Here is an 18,895-nt window from a genome sequence, read left to right on the forward strand (position 1 = left end):
GCCTGGCCCGGTTACAGTGTTTACCCTTTACCAATGAATGCATGTCTCCACACCACAGCTATATACTATTTCCTGGGAGTCTGACTGGTCTTCAAAAGTATTAGGCCTAAAGATTACAATATTCAAGTCCCAAAAATAGATTTTTTATATTATTCTGTTAGAGCTCATTCAGGTATAACACGTCATATACGTGTCCTTTGTATGGCTGCTGATACTCTCTCAGTCGTTGGTCTTCTCACTCTTCTTTCCTGTCACATGATGTCATTAACTCCATAATGGGAATAAATTGCCCTGCCTGCTTTAATTTAGAAAGATTAGTGATCATTATGTGTGGCTGTGTATGTGCATTAAGCAAAAATCTTAGGCAACCTTATTCTTTTCCTCCATTTGACAAAGTGACGTTGCACTACAACATTGCCAAGTGCATTTCTGTATGTTCATATCTGATGGGACATGGCCAATTTTAGTTGCGATTAAATACAAAAATCATTTGCCAAACACTTAAAGCTATTTTGAACGGATCAGATGACAACATTTTTACTTTTAAAGTTTTTTTACAAACTTACCATATTTTTCTTTTTTGTACCCATCATCCTCCTCGGTTGTTTTTCTGTTCTCTTTCACCCACTCTCTATCTTGCATGCAACTTCATATCAAACTATTTTAATTTGTTACCCTAAAGTTTAGGTAACATTGGCTTTTCTTGCATTTTGTTTCACTCATATCCTTATTGTGTTGCCCTCCTCTTGTGTCCGATTTTAATTAAATTTACTCTGATCCTTCTTCAGATCTTGAAGTTCATCTCAGACTTCTTGGCGTTTTTGGTCCTCTACAACTTCATCATCCCCATTTCGCTCTACGTTACTGTGGAGATGCAAAAGTTTCTGGGCTCCTTTTTCATTGGCTGGGACTTGGACCTTTACCACGAGGAGAGCGACCAGAAAGCTCAGGTCAACACCTCTGACCTCAATGAGGAGCTGGGCCAGGTATGGAATGGAAGTCCAAATAAGTCACTACAACAGTACATGCATTACTAACATACACATTTGCTTGAAAAAAGTTTTCCCGTCAGATATTAGTAGTATGTGTTTTATAATGTACATTGTATCCCAATAAATACGCATATTAGGATCTAACAAGAAACCTAAAACAGATATAATTTGGAAAGTGGAATATAAGTGTAGTATGAAAGGGAACTTGATCTCTTCCTCACATTTACCACTCATTACTACATAATACTCAACTTATGTGTGCGTCTTTGTGTTTCTGTTACCTAGGTGGAGTATGTGTTTACAGATAAGACGGGGACGCTGACAGAAAATGAGATGCTGTTTCGTGAGTGTTCAATTAACGGAACCAAGTACCGCGAAGTCAATGGTAAACTGGTACCAGAAGGAATGACTGACGATTCACCCGATGGTTCTATGCCTCACCTGGTAACTCTCTCTCTCTCTCTTTCTCTCTCTCCCTATATATACATATACAACACACTGTAGTTCTCACTGTAGGGACTACTCTTTGCAATTTATGTAATCCTTGAACTAATGCATTTGTGCTATAAAGTAGAGAAGTCAAAATGCTTATTGTGATCATTGTGCCTGCATTGCTAATTGATACGATTTACTTACAAAAATGTGCAAACATAGAATGTACGCTTTACCCACATCAACCGGATTCTGTGGTGCTGAATCACTTCTGACCTATCTTTTCAATGACGTACAGTGTGTCAATCTACAGAATAAGAATTGATGTTGTCTTTTCCTTTCTCATCCCTCCTGTTGTCTCTCTATCCAGATAGGTGAGGAATTGTTATTTCTTAAGGCAGTGTCATTGTGTCACACGGTTCATATCAGCTACGACCAGCCAGACTGCCTGGTTGGAGGAGGAGACCCATTTTCCCATTCAAACGGTTTCTCTTCCAATCACATGGAATACTACGCCTCTTCACCGGACGAGAAAGCTTTAGTAGAGGCCACAAAGAGGTAAGGTTACATTAAAAGTTCTTCAACAGACTTCTCTTATTTAAATTTAGTGCATAGGTTGAAGAACCTGCTAAGCTAGTTGATTTGTCCTGCCTTGTCCACGATGTTTCTACCAACCATCACCTCCTAATCCCATTTAACACATGCCTCACAAAATACTGGAAATCAGAAGCAGCTATATTCTTTTGGTTGTAGTATTGGCATTTTGTACTGTTAAGCCACTGTGTCTGGACAACTTTGTAGGGGTGGCACATATTTTTTTTTGATGCGGGAGTTTTGGGACATAACTCTGTTGTTTAATTATCCAGCATTAACAGTCACTGGTATTTTTATGACAAGTCAGACGAGTCGGTAGTCGGTCAAAAGTGAGGTTGAGAGAAGGAAATTGCCCCCATCTTCATGTGTATTGTGGCAATATGAAGTACTTTCATAAGGTGTGTGTGTGTGTGTGTGTGTGTGTGTGTGTGTGTGTGTGTGTGTGTGTGTGTGTGTGTGTGTGTGTGTGTGTGTGTGTGTGTGTGTGTGTGTGTGTGTGTGTGTGTGTGTGTGTGTGTGTGTGTGTGTGTGTGTGTGTGTGTGTGTGTGTGTGTGTGTGTGTGTGTGTGTGTGTGTGATGCAAGGAAGCAAAACACCAGAAAGCCCTGTATGTATAATATATACGCCATTTCTTGACCATTGCACCAATATAAATCCTGGCTGTTAGAAATGTTAAATTCTACTTGCTGTAAAACCTCACTGTTTCAGCTGCTAAGCGACATTGAAATATTTGGAGGATGTGGAGGTTAAATAGAAAGGGGCACATACTTTCTTGTTCAATTTATTGTCACAGAAATATAGAGCAGGCAACAATGTAATGTACAGGGAGCGGTAGAAAACCCTCAAGCTCTCTAGATCTACGAGACAAACAATGGTTAACTGACAATTAAGAATTGTGGCTATTTAGTGCTCTTCTTAATTGTCAGACTGTGTTGTTTTACAAACATTCAAGCTTCATGGTGTATGGAGTCAGTTATCTTTAATGCAGTTTTCATACCATCTAATTGATTTAGTCTCGCTGTGAAGGGCTGCACCCTTGACCCAGTGCCTAAATGCTCCATTGAGCCAATGACTGTAATCTGTATTGATTTGAACCGAAAGGAGACAGTTGTAACTAAAACCTCAATAATCACTTTTAAATTTAACTCTCAGTTAACGTTACAACGCAATTTAACTGGAATGTGAAATCATTGGTCGGATCACACAAAACATATTGCGCTACATATTTTGGCACGGTATACTAGTGTTAAAAAATGTGTGATTTGCCTGTTAGTGAAATGTAAGTGTTAAGTCACTTCACAACAAGGAGGTCCTACATTTTATCACCTTGTTTAGAGTGTTGGTCATGTATTTGTTCACCTGTATTTCTGTAAGATGTTCCACCTTTTTCCACACAGAAAAAACACGTCATAAACTGTAAGCACCGTCCCTCCGTGACCCTAATTAAGATTGTTAACGGATTGAGGAGGGTATCGTTTTCATTGTTGCGCAGCGGCACAAGCTGTGCTCCTCCCACTGTTTGCTATTTTCCTGACCTTGAAATTTGCTTTGCCTGTACAGATAGGAGTAGAAGTACAAACAAACAAACAAAAATCAGGCCGTGCAAAGCGAGTAGTTTTTTAGTAGACAGTAGACTGTTTTTAGGTAGACAGTGGGTCTCAGATGTTGCACTGCCAGTAGACGTGCAAATGTGCAGCAATTACATAATAATGCTCAAAATTTAAAAGATATATGATATGTAAAAGATCAGGCTGGAGACAAGTGTTATCCTGAGAGCCAGATGACGGGGTGAGTAGCGATCACCCAGGAGTAGGGCATGGGACAGAGAGGGGGGTGTAGTGGGGTTGGAGGTGAGACAGCAGTTGGTTTAATATGGGGGAAGGGCAGGAGCATCAAATCTGTTGAAGAACAGATTAAGTTTGTTGGCCTTGTCCAATACGCCTTCATGTTCCTCATGTCGCTCCAGACCTCCCTCATGTTGTTCTGCTTGAGTTTACGCTCCAGCTTCCTCCTGTACTTCTCCTTCGACTCCCGGATCTTCACCTTCAAGTCTCCCTGAATGGCCCTCACCTCCTCCCTATTCCCATCTCTGAAAGCCCACCTCTTTGCATTCAGGATGTTCTTGATGTCCTTTGTTACCCACGGTTTGTTGTTTCGGTAACACTGAACAGTCTTTGCTGGGACAGTGCAGTCCACACAGAAGTTTATGTAGTCGTAGATACACTCAGTCAGCCCATCTTTGTCCTCTCCATGTGGCCCACAGAGTGCATCCAAGTCTATGAGCTCAAAACTTCCCTGAAGTGTCTCATAGACCTCCTCTGACCATCTCCTCACTGTCCTTGATGTCACAGGTGGCTTTTTCATCAGAGGCACATAGCAGGGGTTGATGTGAACCAAGTTGTGGTCAGACCTGCCCAGTGGGGGGAGGGGGTAAGAGCTGTATGCGTCTCTGACGTTAGCACACAGCTAGTATAGCAGCTCACATACTGGGTGAAGTTGGTTAGAGTGGTAGTCATGGTGATTTGGTTGAAGTCACCCGAGATCACTATGAGGGCACTCAGGTGTTTAGTCTGGAGTTCAGCAATGGCGGTGTGGGTGATGTTACATGCCGGTGTCGTGTTGGCAGTGGGTGGAATGTAAACGGCAACGGCGATGGCATGTGAAATTTCCCGTGGCAGAGATAACATGGCTGGAGTCCCACAGCAAGGAGGTCAGTGTCCGGGCTACAGATATGCTGTTTAACCGTAATCTGCCCGAGAATTCACCATCTGTTGTTAGAACAGCAAGCCAGTCCTGGTGCAGTCCCTGTCGGCCCGAACAGTCTGAAAACCGTCGACGTTATGGTCAGGAATATCCTCTCCTGGAGTGTCTCTCCTCTCCTGGCTTAAATCTCCTTCTCCTAAGTCTCCGTTGTCTGGACCCCTCTCGCTTCCCTTGCCACTTTGTTCCTCCTCTGCATCCTCAATGTGTCCTCTTCCCAGATTTCAGTGGGGATGTCTGTGGGCCGAGGCGCCCTGGTTGGCGCCCTGTTCGGCTTCAGCGCAATCAGCTGGTCCTGGGTGTAAACAAAGCGGTCATGAAGTAGCTGCGCGCCGGGTCTTTCCAAAACTCTCCCAACTCGCATGGTTTGAGGGAGTGTAGTTTAGTTATGAAATAAAGTCCAAGAATTACACTTAGAAAACAAAGACTTTAAAAAGTTAAAAGGATAAAGACGAAAGACGGAGCAACTGCAGCAGGCTGCGTGCAAATTGGCGCATGCGCACTGACACACTACACCTTTGCACTTGCCATTAAAATAGGGTTAGGAATGTCCATTTTCCAAAGAATTCTAGGTTTAACTGCGGTCTGTTTTTCCTCAGGATCGGAGTGGCCTTTGCTTGCAGTAGTGGAGATACCATGGAGATCAAAACATTTGGCAAATCAGAGAAGTAAGTCTAACCCTGTGAATCTCTTAAAAAACAAATACCCATGCAATAAGAATATGACATCTAGACTGCAGACAAACGGTTGTGTAAGCGATCCATGAATAAAAGAAATGGTCATGTCTGTCTGTCTGTGAGTCCAAAGTGAGGTCAACATAAGTGTCTCTCTTTGCTCTCAGATACAAACTGCTCCATTTGTTAGAGTTTGATTCTGACCGCAGGAGGATGAGCGTCATACTACAGACTCCCTCAGGTAATTCCACCTTACCTAACACAGTATGTTAAGCATTGTTGGCAAAATATTGACCGCAGCAATTCACAATCAGGACTTGATCATATTGATTTTATGGTCAAACAGAAGATTGGAGATCAAAAAGCATGACAGCCTAAATATAAAAGCTAATAAGACAAGAATGTTTTTTAATTCAAAATGGTTTGAGTAGAAGTATATGTTAAGGCTTTTCATGTGTTAATTTTGTGTACAAATGTACAGTTTCTAATCGTATAGTATTTTCTCAAACGTATATGTACTTTTCTTCTCCTACATGTTTAGCTAACACACTTTCTGCTTGCTGTGTTGACTTTCAAGGAGGCCAAGTGCTATTCACCAAGGGGGCAGAGTCGGCCATCTTGCCTTTCACTACCAGTGGAGAGATAGAAAAGACGAGACTGCATGTTGACGAATTTGCCTTGGTGAGAAATAAAGAAGGAAAAAAACTGCAAGATATTTTTTAATTGTGTATGTTGTCTCAATAGGTTCTCCAGTGTGACATGGTCAGCTAATTTGCATCATACACGTGACGTAGGTCAACATTTTCTCTGAATGTCGATACAATTTGTAGTCAAAGGAGTTGCTGATATGTTCGCTAAACTTTATCAACTTGCATATCTTATTCTTTTAGATTAAATGTAATTCATTTGTGTTAAGTCATACTATACTGTGACAGTCTGTTAAATCAATATGGCTATCATAATTAGTATTTTACCTGTACGAAGGGGGGTAGACAAGCAGACCTTTGAGACACAATAAACCTAATATAACACAGTTCGCCACTTTTTCTTTACAGAAAAAATGCTCCTCATAATAAAACCTTCCGATATCTGACTCTGTATTGCCTCTTGGTCCATATGTGCAGACCTGTTTGTCTCTGTGACTGTATGCCTGGCATTTCCTAGCATTGAAGTGATTACTTTTGGCTCTGTTGCTCTGTGTTCTATTAGACTGTAAATTCGTCACCATAACAGCAACAAATACAAACACAATACAACACAATACCGCCCCCCAAATCATGTCATCGGACGTCAGTACCCAGGAGTCGGCGTTCTGGACTGGGTTTATTTGTGGTCGTCTAACCCTAAGGCTGGTTCCTTGATTTAAAGCCAAACTCCAATAATTTGTTTTTCTGTTCTTTCTCTCTCTGCTCCCATTTATCTAACTTTTCATTCTCTTCTTCTCCTACCCACATTTTCTTTTCTCACATTTACCCTCTCATTGTTCTTTCATTTTAAATCCACATCTCCATCCTTTCTTAATGTTCATCTATCTTCTCTTCATTTCATATTTCTCATATTTTGACTCATGTCTCCTGTTTATTCTCTACCCACCACCCACCCTGCTCTTCCCACTTTAGAAAGGTCTGCGAACCTTGGTTGTAGCGTGTCGCCACTTCAGCCCAGAGGAGTACATTGATGTGGACAGCCATCTGAACGCTGCCCGCACTGCACTGCAGCAGAGGGAGGAGAGGCTGCAGGAGGCCTTCAGCTACATTGAGAGAGACCTGCATCTGCTAGGAGCAACGGGCGTTGAGGACAAGTAGGGAGACAAACAAACACTTGAATATTTTCGTGTTGCCCCTCCTGAAAACAGGATCCCATCCTTTTATGTTTTTGACATCAAGTAGACATCTTATCAGTTCATTCCAACCAGAAAGCAGTAGCACAATGTAGTTTTGGATTTGTTTAGGTTACCCTGTTTGCTCGCCTCTAATATAGTTATGTATGTACAGTACAATGTACAGTTAAATTTAAAGCCACTAAATGGTATAGGTGATCGACCATTATCTGAAATTCACCTAACTTCGCAAATACAAAATATCCAACACACAGTATGATGTCAAATGATGTGACATACGTTTTTTTATCATGTGTTGTTAGAAGATGTTTTATTCCCACGTTTTATTTCCATTATGTAATGTGCCTCTAGATTGACATTTTAGTGCATCCTGTGCATTGAAAGCCACGCTAACAACATGGCTGTATGGATGGCAATGTTGGTCTGAACGTTGGTCAGTCCTCCACTTTGGGCCAGACTGAAATATCTTGACAACTATTGGATAGATACTCATGAATTTGGTGGACTTTATGGTCCCCAGAAGACTGGCCTGCTGACTTTGGTGGTCTTCTGAGTTTTTCTGCTAACTGCACCAGCAGGGTGACTTTTTTGTGAAATGTCTTGACAGCTATTGGATTGATTGCCAGGAAATTGGGTTCAGGCAGTCAAGATCACCAGAAGATAAATACTAATATCTGTGATCCTTTGACCGATCATCTAGTGGTATTGTCATTTTAATTATACTTCAATACTTTAGTTTATGACCAGACTTGCAAAACTAATTACAATCTCATTGGCCTCAGCTGCTTTGTGTTTAATGCTAAAAACAAAGTGCAAATGTTAGCTGCTAGCTTGGCTGTAGACTCTAGAAAATCTTGCCTTTTGCCAATACCCTCAATAAAGGTGGGAGTTGCTTGGGGCTAGAGAAGTGAAAAATAGACGATCAAACTAAAGATTTTATTGTTACAGTAAATAACCGTTAAAGCTATGTGAATTAAAAATAGTTTGACTTCAGAGAGGCGGGAAAATCTTTAACAAACAAACAATGTATAGTCAGCGGGGAGAAAGAGTCATCACGTCATTGAGCCTCTCTGGAACTAATGATGATAAGTGATTGCATCCACTCACCATCTGTTCCTCACTTAAGCCTCTCCCTTCTCCATCTCTGTTTATCTCTCTCTTTTTTTTCTGTTGCTGTTTCTGAAATGAATTCCTCCTCAGGCACACATGGTTCCAATCAAAAGATTCTCTCTATAACAGAAGATGAGACAAGAAGTTCTCTTTGTTTTGGACCTAATATGAATAGCATTTAGCTGACACATGGCAATGTTAGATCATATTCATAATATTTTAACCTCTTTAGGACTATTAACTCTGGTTAAAAATAGGATAATCTTCTTTAAAACATCAGTGCTGCCCAATTTCAGAGCCAGTTTTTACTCTCATCAAACATGCATGCTAAGAGCCTTTAGTGTGATGCTATTGAAGAACTCTGTGACTCCCTATTTATTTAACCATAGTGAATTTTTTTTTAACTAGGTTTGTACATTCTTACAGACTTCACTTGTCCATTAAAAGGAGCTTTACAAAATGTAGAGTTCTTGTCAATCCCCAAATAGGTGTATTGAATTACTAACAAGCCTCTGTGGCTTGACCACATTACAACCAGAGCAATTAAACACCAGGTTTAAAAGCCAGCTAGCTTCATTACCCAACCCACAACAAGTCTAAAACAACATTTAATATATGTTACCTGGGAATTGATCTAATGTAATTATATATCGGGATCACTGGACAGGTGCATATACAGCGCATGGTTTATCTTCTTTCCCTCCCCTGTTTCTCTCAGGCTCCAAGACAAAGTACAGGAGACCATTGAGGCTCTGCGGCTGGCGGGGATCAAAGTATGGGTGTTGACAGGCGACAAACATGAGACGGCGGTCAGCGTCAGCCTGTCCTGTGGCCACTTCCACAGGACCATGAATATCCTGGAGCTTCTGCAACAGCGTTCTGATAACGAGTGTGCTGAGCAGCTCCGCAGATTGGCCAGGAGGTGAGTGTGTTTGTGATTTTACTTTTGACTAAAGAATATAAACGTCTTAAAATGCATTCAGCCTTGTATTCCGATAACATTGAAGCTCATTAACTTTTACATTAAGAGGTTTTTTTTAAAATTATATACCATTTAATTTGATTATTTTCAGAACCTTAATTTGTTGTCCCTGACATTTGTTTTTATGATTTACATGAAACTTTAGAATACTGTACCTTTTTCTAGAGGACAGTTTTCTGCAAGTAAATGAGGAAGTACTCTGAGAGGCTTAATATGCTGCCGTTTCATGAGATTCAGCAAACAAATTGGAACAAGCTTGACTTGCTTTGGTTCATTTTATAAAGGCTATCTTTTTAAAGTGGTTGCCAGGCTCGGCAACCAGGCATCCGTTTTTGGTTGCCAAAATTGACAAAACGATTGCCATGTTTTAAACTGCCTATATTTGGAGCAATTAATTTCTTATTTAACTATACCACACATTTTGATAATGAAACAATGAGAGAATATATTGCAGTATAATCCCCCGTCCCTCTCCGTTGCAAATAGGAGTGCATCTGATCACAAAACTACCGGATCAGATCAGGATTTTAAGTCACGGATCGGATACATTTTCTGATCAGCACAAAAAAACGGGGGCAATTTAAATGATTAAAAACACCGTAACAAGGGACAGAAATCTGCGTTGCTATACATCCGATAGATACCTCGCACCTGTGCCATATTAGCACCGGATTTTAACATGCACCATTATAGATACTGCAATCTGTTGTATACTACAATAGATTGTAGTAGTTTATACTAGTTATTTCCGCTCCTCTCTCTTTCTATCTCCTCATGTTCTGTTCTTGTCTAACTCGCTCTTCATTTTTTTTTTTTCAGGATAAAAGAGGACCATGTTATACAGCACGGTTTGGTTGTGGATGGGGCCAGTCTTTCCCTAGCGTTGAGGGAACACGAGAAGCTCTTTATGGAAGTGTGTAAAAACTGCTCAGCTGTGCTGTGCTGCCGCATGGCCCCACTGCAGAAAGCGAAGGTACCAGTCCTCTGCCACACACACACACACACACACACACACACACACACACACACACACACCAGTAGAAATACATTACCCTTGTGTCCAGATGTCAATGTTACTTTATTATGTCCAGGTGGTGCGTCTTTTTAAAACTTCCCCAGAGAAACCCATCACACTGGCTATTGGGGATGGAGCCAATGATGTCAGTATGATACAGGAAGCTCACGTTGGCATAGGTAAACACACACACACACCCTGTCCTCCACACACACAAACAGTATAAGTCTTGAATTGTATTCTGAAGTGTTTCCTCCAATATATGTGTGTTCATGGGTCTCCAGGTATCATGGGTAAGGAGGGTCGTCAGGCCGTGAGAAACAGTGACTATGCAATTGCCAGATTTAAGTTCCTGGCTAAACTTCTGCTGGTCCACGGTCACTTCTACTACATTCGAATAGCTACGCTTGTACAGTACTTTTTCTACAAGGTAAGTAACTTCATTTTATTACTTTTTACTAAATGTTTTACGAATAATCCAGTGTTTTGAAAAGTGCTACATAAATAAAGGTATAAAGGACTTTTAAAAAACACCTGACTCGCTCATCTTAATTTCTTAATTCAAATGCATTCCTTGTCCAGAAGCTCAACAAGACTGTTTAGGCATATCTCCTTTCACTGCAATGTTTTTAATGTTTTGTTCCTTCATTTTGTTTTTCTAGAATGTGTGTTTTATCACGCCTCAGTTTTTATACCAGTTCTTCTGTCTGTTTTCGCAACAAGTAAGTATCTTTATCTCTCCACTCGCTCATGTCATTGTAGGTTTTTTTCGTGGTTTTAATGTTGTACAGTCTGTCATTGACATCACATGATGCAATTTTAAAGATACCAAAGGTTTCTTTCCACTCATCCCAATTGGGATGCTGCAGTTTGATTAACATTTTTTTATTTTATACACTTTATAAGTTTCAAAATGCTCCAAAAGCCAGAACTTCATTGAGATTCAGTCGTACATTTTACTCAATGTTTACATTTAAATAGGGAAACTTGCCTTGAAACTACTCTGATTCCAGCTTTAGGACTTATTCCAAATGATTTATCAAACTATAATTTACATTAAGTCTGTTTCTAAAGTTTTAGTCTGTGTTTGAGGTTATTACTTTGGCCCTAGATAAAAATGACACCTGCCCTCAGAAAGGACTTTTTTGTCTGTGTATCTGACACTGATTAAGCTCCGGGCTTGTTTAAATTAGGTTAGATTACTTGCATGTGTCAGTTTTAGCTAATAGATTGGTGTTAAGTGAAATGCTGTCTCTGTCCATCCCAGACTCTCTACGACAGTGTTTATCTAACATTGTACAACATCTGCTTCACCTCGCTGCCCATCCTCGTGTACAGTCTGTTTGAACAGCTGGTCCATCCACACGTACTGCAGAACAAACCTGGCCTGTACAGGTATGTTTACATGTAATCTGTAGGTGCACACTTTATGAAATTAACTGTTTGTGGAACAGTTTCATATATAACATATTAACGGTCCCATGGCATGAAAACTTAACTTTATGAGGTTTTTTAACATTAAAAGGATTTTTCCCCAGTCTGCCTATGGTCCCCCCAGCGGCTAGAAATGGCAATAGGTGTAAACCGGCCCGGGGTATCCTGCTCTGCCTTTAAGAAAATGAAAGCTCAGATCTGGATTCCTCCTCAATAGCAACAGACACAGAAATGGCACATACTAAGGAAAGTTCATTGTGAGACTGGCTCTAGTGGCTGTAATTCTGCACCAAGGCTGAATTTCGGAAAACAGACTACAGAAAGAGATACAGTATTAGGGGACCACTAAGGCCTATATGAAAGGATCCAAAAAACAGCATGTCATGGGACATTTAAGTAACGTTAAGCGAAACGTAGTTTGAGTTTGTTGCCGTCTGCATACTATTTGCCCTAGAATTCATTCATTTGTTCAACATTTTTTAACTATTAACCTATTTATCAAAAATGTGACTGTGTAGTTTGATACAGTTCAATACAATAATTTGTTTGTATCCTACAGGGACATCAGCAAGAACTCCCTGCTGTCTTTCCGAACGTTCCTGTACTGGACTCTGTTGGGCTTCTGTCACGCCTTCATCTTCTTTTTCGGATCCTACATACTGATGGGAGAGGACACCACTCTTATGGGCAATGGACAGGTGCGTGTGTGTGCGCGCAATGTGGTGTTTGTTTTTAGTAAAATTCCTAGAATATAAACTGTCCTGCTGAGAGGATTTTCCAAAACCATTTTAGGTAATGAATAGTGAGTTAGAAAGTAATGTTTGCATGTTATGATGAGGTATTGTTATTTATGGGTCTATGGGTTTCCTGCAGTCACTCCTTCCCTTAATGTTGAAATTCTCTTATCTGTTTCTTCCTTATTCTGTGTTTTTTTTTTGTCTGTAGTACTTTGCCAGCATGTATATCATTCACTTGTTGATGAATACATTTTAGTCATTTGAAAGTAATAATTCTTCTTATCATATCTTCTGTGTCTTTGGTTCGTCACCAAATCTGTTCCCTTACCTTTCCTTTCCTGCTGCATATCTTTGCCGTCTGTCTCTTTTTTTGAAGTTTTTTTTTTTTTATAAAGCACTAATTCCTTTTGCTGTCACTCTCTCGCTTGTCTTATTCTTCTGTCTTTTGTTGATTTCTCTTTTTTCTTCTGCCTTCACGCTGTGCATGTCTTCAGATCTTGCGAGCTAACAGGCAGCTGGTAAGAGTCTGCTCTCCAGTTAGATGCATGTCTCCTCAGGGGGTTAATGAACAGACTATCAAGATGATTCCTAAACACATATTTGTCTTACTAATGATGTAGAAAAATATGCATTTTCATACATATGCTCTACAGTAATTTAGTCGTTGAAAGGATCTTGATTTAAACTTTAAAGTGAGTAGTATGATTGCAGTTATAAAACATGCAGCGGCTTATTGATCCATGATAATTCTAGTGAATTGCAATCATTTTTTATTCCTCCATTTTTCTTTCATGTAAAAGCCTTTCGTTCTCAGTTCCATCTTTCCTGCTTGAATACAGTATTAGAAACTCTCTGTTAAGAACGCATTAATTCCAATTTTGATTAATCATTCTTTATTCACATTTTTAAACTAAAAAAGGTCATATAACATGTAAATCCACATCTATATACATTTAGAACATAGACTTCAAATGTATGCTCATCTTGTGCCGTTATATAGTCTCTTAGGCAAAGGCAGAGAGAATTTGCTCCCACCCTACTACGTCCACTAACTTGATTATGGTTATAAATATTATGTTAGAATAAGGGTTGAACTTGAACTATATTTGTGTAAACGGTCCAGAATTGCTTTCCGTTTATGTTAAGGTTTCTGTGAAGACATCTTAGTCTCCTCTTAGTATTAGTTTTTGAGTGTTGAGACACCAGCAGGGTCCTGAATTGGCTGGCAGCAAACATTGCCCTCCACAGCTCTAAACCTACAAGTAGATTAGTTGTCAGAACAAGTGGTGGAACTACCAACGGTAGTCAATTAGTTGCAGGGCAAGGCTTCATTATAAGCATTGTAATAGCTTGCAACTAGCTGACTGAAGCCAAAGCAACACTACTGATTTTCATCCAGATGTGTGGTTTACATGTGGTTTATAATATCTTAGCAACATAATAAGTACATTTTAAATACAGCAACTTGTAGTGAAATGCCCAAAAAATAAAGATTTGTATTTAAATGAATTGCAACTTAGTCTCATAGTGCTGAGTCAAAGGGTAGACACTAGCCTGGATGCCAACTGAACGTAGCCCTGCCCACAACATTTGAGGTCGGGAAGATCGGTCTAGACTTGAGCCATTATGGAGAAACTATGTTTGGACCAATCATATTGTTAGGGCGGGCCTTATACAGCGATGGACAGATGATCAACATTAACATCAACCATTTCACCGAAGATCATTTGGGTGAAGTTCTGAGACTTGAGATGAGTAGATTCTGCCATCGCGTCTGTTATAGAATATATCAACAGCACATTCATTTTAAAATCCGCAACCGGCCCGTCTCAGATCAACTCAAACCAGCTGATAGTGTAGCTGCAACTCAATTCAAATAATTCAATCACAGCGATTGATCAAATAATCCAATAATCACAGCCCAATGAAGCAGCATCAAACTAATATTCTGACTAGAATCTAAGTATGACGACGTCAGGCTAGGTATAAACAATATTTATCTTCATTATAACAAGAAGAATGAATTGCAAGGTATCAAAGATGCATAAACAAGTCAACCATACAATGATCTTAGCATATTGTTAGTAACTAGTCTTGCATGTAAACATCACCACGATTTTTCTATTTTATTGTGAAAGTGTAAAACTGTTGACAGTTTTATTACCAGCTTTATGTCTGTTTTGTAGATGTTTGGGAACTGGACGTTTGGAACGCTGGTCTTTACTGTCATGGTCATCACAGTCACATTAAAGGTAAATTACACCCAATCTTATGCTCTCACATTTTGAGAATAGTATTAGCTAGTATTTTAAGATTTCACATCAACATTTTTTTCTCATGACCTTTTAAATTAAACTTTAAACTTTGTTGTTTCACATTATATTCAGCTGTAAATATGCATGATATTCTTCTAATATGAGTGTAGTTTGAGTCTTTGAGCCTTCTTCTGGTCACAAGAGGCTGAATGCAGCTTTAAGATGCATTTTTTGTGTGCATTAGATGACAGCTTTGTAACACGTTTGGGTCCATAGGGAGAAACTTGCAATCCCAATATGAAATGCAGCATGTTGTGAAGTATTATGGTGATGTTAGTGGCAGTTAATAGGAATTTATTTATCACAGGTTGGGGTCAAGGTTTTTTCACAACACAGAAGTAGATTGCTGTGGTTTATTGACAACCGTCTCAGTAAATTACACCTAGCCTTCTGTTCCTCCCCCTCCTATGTCTGCGTGTGTTTGTGTATGTCTGTAATAATAGCTTGCTTTAGAGACTCATTTCTGGACTTGGATGAACCATTTTGTGACGTGGGGTTCGATTGGCTTCTACTTCATTTTCTCCCTCTTTTATGGAGGCATCATCTGGTAAGAAGAGGTTCTTACAAAGTTAATGTTTTCCTTGTGTTTTGTACAAGATCCTCTAAGAAACTCAAACAACATGCTCTGCCACAGTGTAACATGGTCTTTTCTTCTCAGTCTACCATGTCGGCATATCATACCAGCAATTACAATGAAAAGCAGTTACTAAACACAATTGCTGTCTTGCAAAAAAAAGACTGAAATTTAAATAATAAATATAAAAAGACGTAATGGATGAGAAACTCATATTCTGTATCTTATACTCCATATAATATATACTAATATTTTTGCCTGGCTCAATAAAAAACATCTATTCAGCAAACTGCGGTAGAGTTTAATGCTCACTTTTTTTGCACACAGTATTTGAATAATTTCTTGGTTTAGGCAGTGTTCATTTAGATTTCAGTAGATTCACATTATGAGTTAAAAGCTACTTTTTGGAAAAAATCTGCATACACAGGTTGCTTACTGAAATCTATTTAAGCTCCTATTAACTTTGAATAATATTTGTCCCTCCCAACTTTTCAGTAGAAAAAGATTCACCTCCAATAAGAAAGGTGTATAAGTGGTGCACATAATAAGCAAACAAATACTCCAATGCTGAGGCTTTGGAGTTTACAGGTTTTACACCATCAGGATTTACACCAGATTCACCCCCAGATGTCAACCATAAACACAACTCCAAATGCCGGTGAAACATGGCAAAATGAGACGAGCCAGGCTGCATGATAAGAAATATATATTTTATCCATCATTCTGCAGTATATAACCATAGTTTGCCTTCCACTCCCTCCAGGCCGTTCCTCCACACCCAGGACATGTACTTTGTATTTGTACACCTGCTGTCTAGCGGTTCAGCCTGGTTTGCCATCATCATCATCGTCATAACTTGCCTCTTTCCTGATGTGTTTAAAAAGATCTTCTATCGACATCTGCAGCCCACTGGCACACAGAAGAGTCAGGTAACATGGGGAGGGGGGAAGAAAGTAAAAGCAAAGACTTTTTCGCATTTTTAGGCACCTTTTTTTAAGAAGTCCAGCCATTCCTGTAAAGTGAATTATACTTTTATGCTTTTTATTTCAAATTGGCTGGCATTTAAAGGGAAACTATTATATAGCATTCTCATGCTTATACTTGCATTTTTGGTTGTACTAGAACATTTTAACATGCTTTAATGTAAAAAAAAGAAGAAAAAAAAAGCATTCATTCTGTATTCACCCTCTGTGTCACTCTGTGTTTAATTAGTTTTAGCTAGAGCTACTGCAACAGAGTGTATATAGTAGGACTTTGTACCGTGAAAAATCACCAAGAAAGGCTTCTAAACCAAATATTACAGAGCCGGAATGTAGCAAAGTGGCTGGAATTTGGCCGAGATTACAGCATGTAGCTTCTTAATCGTTAGCAGTATGATAATGTTAGATTGTAGTGGAACAAAGCAGCATTTTCTACTATCAAAAATAGATAAAATGCTTCTAAACCAAACATATTATGATATTGCTGCAGCTCCTCTTTTCCCCCTGTGCGTTGAGCTACAAAGTGAGGCATTTCACTTCTTTTCCATCTTTGTTGGGAGTCACACATGTGCAGTAGCTTTTTGGGAGTGACCCACGTTTGTCACGGAACTAAAGGCTGGACTACAATAGAGCTGTCTGGAGCAGTGAACAGTGTTTTCTGTTGGAGAAAAGTCACTTTGTCGGTGGACCTTTTTTTTTTTCTTTCACTTTTTAAACCTTTTAACGTGCACTAAAAGATATGTAACACAATAAAGGAAAGGGAAGAATCCAAAAAGCATAATATGATCCCTTTAACAACATTGGCAGGGAAAATGACATTGTTTGCTGCCGTTAGCCATGTAGCTACTTTAGTTAGCAGTTGACACTAATAGAATATAGAAGAAATTTCTGCAGTCAGAAATCGCCAAATAAAGGTTTTTAAACCAAATTCTATACTACTAACAGAACTACTAACCTTAGCTGAGAGTAGAAAAAACTGTTAAAACCGGATTGTTCAGAATAGTTGGAAATGTAAACGTTTTAGCTCAAAGGGATTTGTCTAAAATATATTTACCTCATTATTTGAAGTTTTGGCCACGTTTAACATGAAAATCCAACATTATTACATTGTAGATATGACAGAAAACACAGAGAAGCATAATATGTGACCTTTAAAGAGGCTCATCCAGCAGTAGTTATCTTTTAGTTTCCCAGAGGTTTCCCTGCATTTTGCATGCCCTGCACTCTGCTGACTTGACTCCAAGCTGCAGTGTGGTCAGTCTTGCAGCAATTCTTAACTCACTGTTTTATTATTTTTTAGTAAATCCTTTTGTACTATCCTGCATTTCTTCTGGGCGTTCACTTTGCCATAGTTACTCTGGGAATGGCAGATGTTGTCTGTGCTTATCTCTGCTTACAATGTTAGTTTAGTTTTGGTAAACTTGAATGTGTGAGTAGCATCCAGTTACATTTCAACTTGCGTTGTTTTAAGTAAACTGTGGTTTGATGACCGAAGCCAAAATGACCTTTTTGTTGAGTCAAAATCCTGATTTACAAAGGCTGAAGGGCAGAATCAGGGAAAGAAGTCAGGCGGGGGAGTACGAGATCAGGTATCGAGATAAAACTTGTTGCAGTAGAATCAAAAAGTATTTATTTGAATCAGTGGGACCAATTGGACATTAGTTAGACTATTACCACAGTTGTAAGATAATCCTTCCAATTTTTGTAGGCAAAGAATGCTTAATAGTATTTTCTTCAGGTCTGCAGCCTTAAAAGTAAAACTCATTAAAAGTGTTAAAATGCCACAGGGAAGGCCTAACATGCTCCAGTAGTTTTTTTTATCTGTGTGTAGTGATAGATTTTACACTTATTTGTACTTGTATCACAAAAAATGGAAACGATTTCCTGTAATGTGACAAGAGCCTGGGGAGGGTAAAATGTCAAGGTAACTCAAACTCTAGACACAATGAATAATGTGACGGAACATTTTCTCTCTATTTCCTCAGCCTCTGTGGTCATGAGTTACCCACGTCTTTACAGCAGCTGCGTCGTGTTGAGTTGCACACCACATGACTTGCTTTTGATCCAATTAACATGCACACGCGCACAAAAAAAAAGTGTTATGCATAATGATGAAATAAATGGCATGTGCGGGTTGTAATTTAAAGCCCATCTTGCAAGTTTAATTTTCCAACGAATTTGCACTTATTGATTGTTGGTAATAAACATTTAAACTGTTATCCACTGTATATTATATTAAAAAGTATCACAAAACATAAAAAACACGAAAAAGTAGGTCATATTTTACAGTGGTTTGCTTTTCTCCGACAATGCATTGCATGACGTCACGGAAGGGAGACGATAGGCCAGCCAGCTTAGAGAGCCCATTGAGAGTTACTAGAGATAGAAGACAACAGTGTAAGAAAGAGTGTTCAGCAACAGATTATAGATAATACATACATATACATAGATAGACT

The 18,895-nt window shown here is 39.3% G+C and overlaps 1 protein-coding gene across 5 annotated transcripts in view; it reads left to right on the forward strand.

The window, feature by feature from the left end:
* atp11b (ATPase phospholipid transporting 11B (putative)) overlaps positions 1–18,895 on the forward strand; it is a 49,955-nt gene that overhangs the window by 17,743 nt on the left and 13,317 nt on the right. For 4 of the 5 annotated variants that reach the window (XR_004657841.1, XR_004657840.1, XM_034880998.1 and 1 more), the window contains exons 12-29: positions 789–986; positions 1,278–1,436; positions 1,795–1,982; positions 5,378–5,446; positions 5,620–5,693; positions 6,030–6,133; positions 7,072–7,253; positions 9,121–9,324; positions 10,204–10,357; positions 10,476–10,578; positions 10,684–10,829; positions 11,062–11,121; positions 11,667–11,794; positions 12,393–12,531; positions 13,065–13,088; positions 14,757–14,822; positions 15,329–15,432; positions 16,223–16,388. Coding sequence is in view for 3 of the 5 variants with exons in the window: in XM_034880998.1 (XP_034736889.1) it covers positions 789–986; positions 1,278–1,436; positions 1,795–1,982; positions 5,378–5,446; positions 5,620–5,693; positions 6,030–6,133; positions 7,072–7,253; positions 9,121–9,324; positions 10,204–10,357; positions 10,476–10,578; positions 10,684–10,829; positions 11,062–11,121; positions 11,667–11,794; positions 12,393–12,531; positions 13,065–13,088; positions 14,757–14,822; positions 15,329–15,432; positions 16,223–16,388 (2,268 nt within the window). In the remaining 2 variants the exon portion in view is untranslated. The remainder of the gene's footprint in view (positions 1–788; positions 987–1,277; positions 1,437–1,794; positions 1,983–5,377; positions 5,447–5,619; positions 5,694–6,029; positions 6,134–7,071; positions 7,254–9,120; positions 9,325–10,203; positions 10,358–10,475; positions 10,579–10,683; positions 10,830–11,061; positions 11,122–11,666; positions 11,795–12,392; positions 12,532–13,064; positions 13,089–14,756; positions 14,823–15,328; positions 15,433–16,222; positions 16,389–18,895) is intronic. The other variant, XM_034880997.1, reaches the window with a different exon arrangement.

This window comes from Etheostoma cragini, chromosome 9 (genome assembly GCF_013103735.1).
Source record: "Etheostoma cragini isolate CJK2018 chromosome 9, CSU_Ecrag_1.0, whole genome shotgun sequence".
In the NCBI taxonomy this organism is placed as follows: domain Eukaryota; kingdom Metazoa; phylum Chordata; class Actinopteri; order Perciformes; family Percidae; genus Etheostoma; species Etheostoma cragini.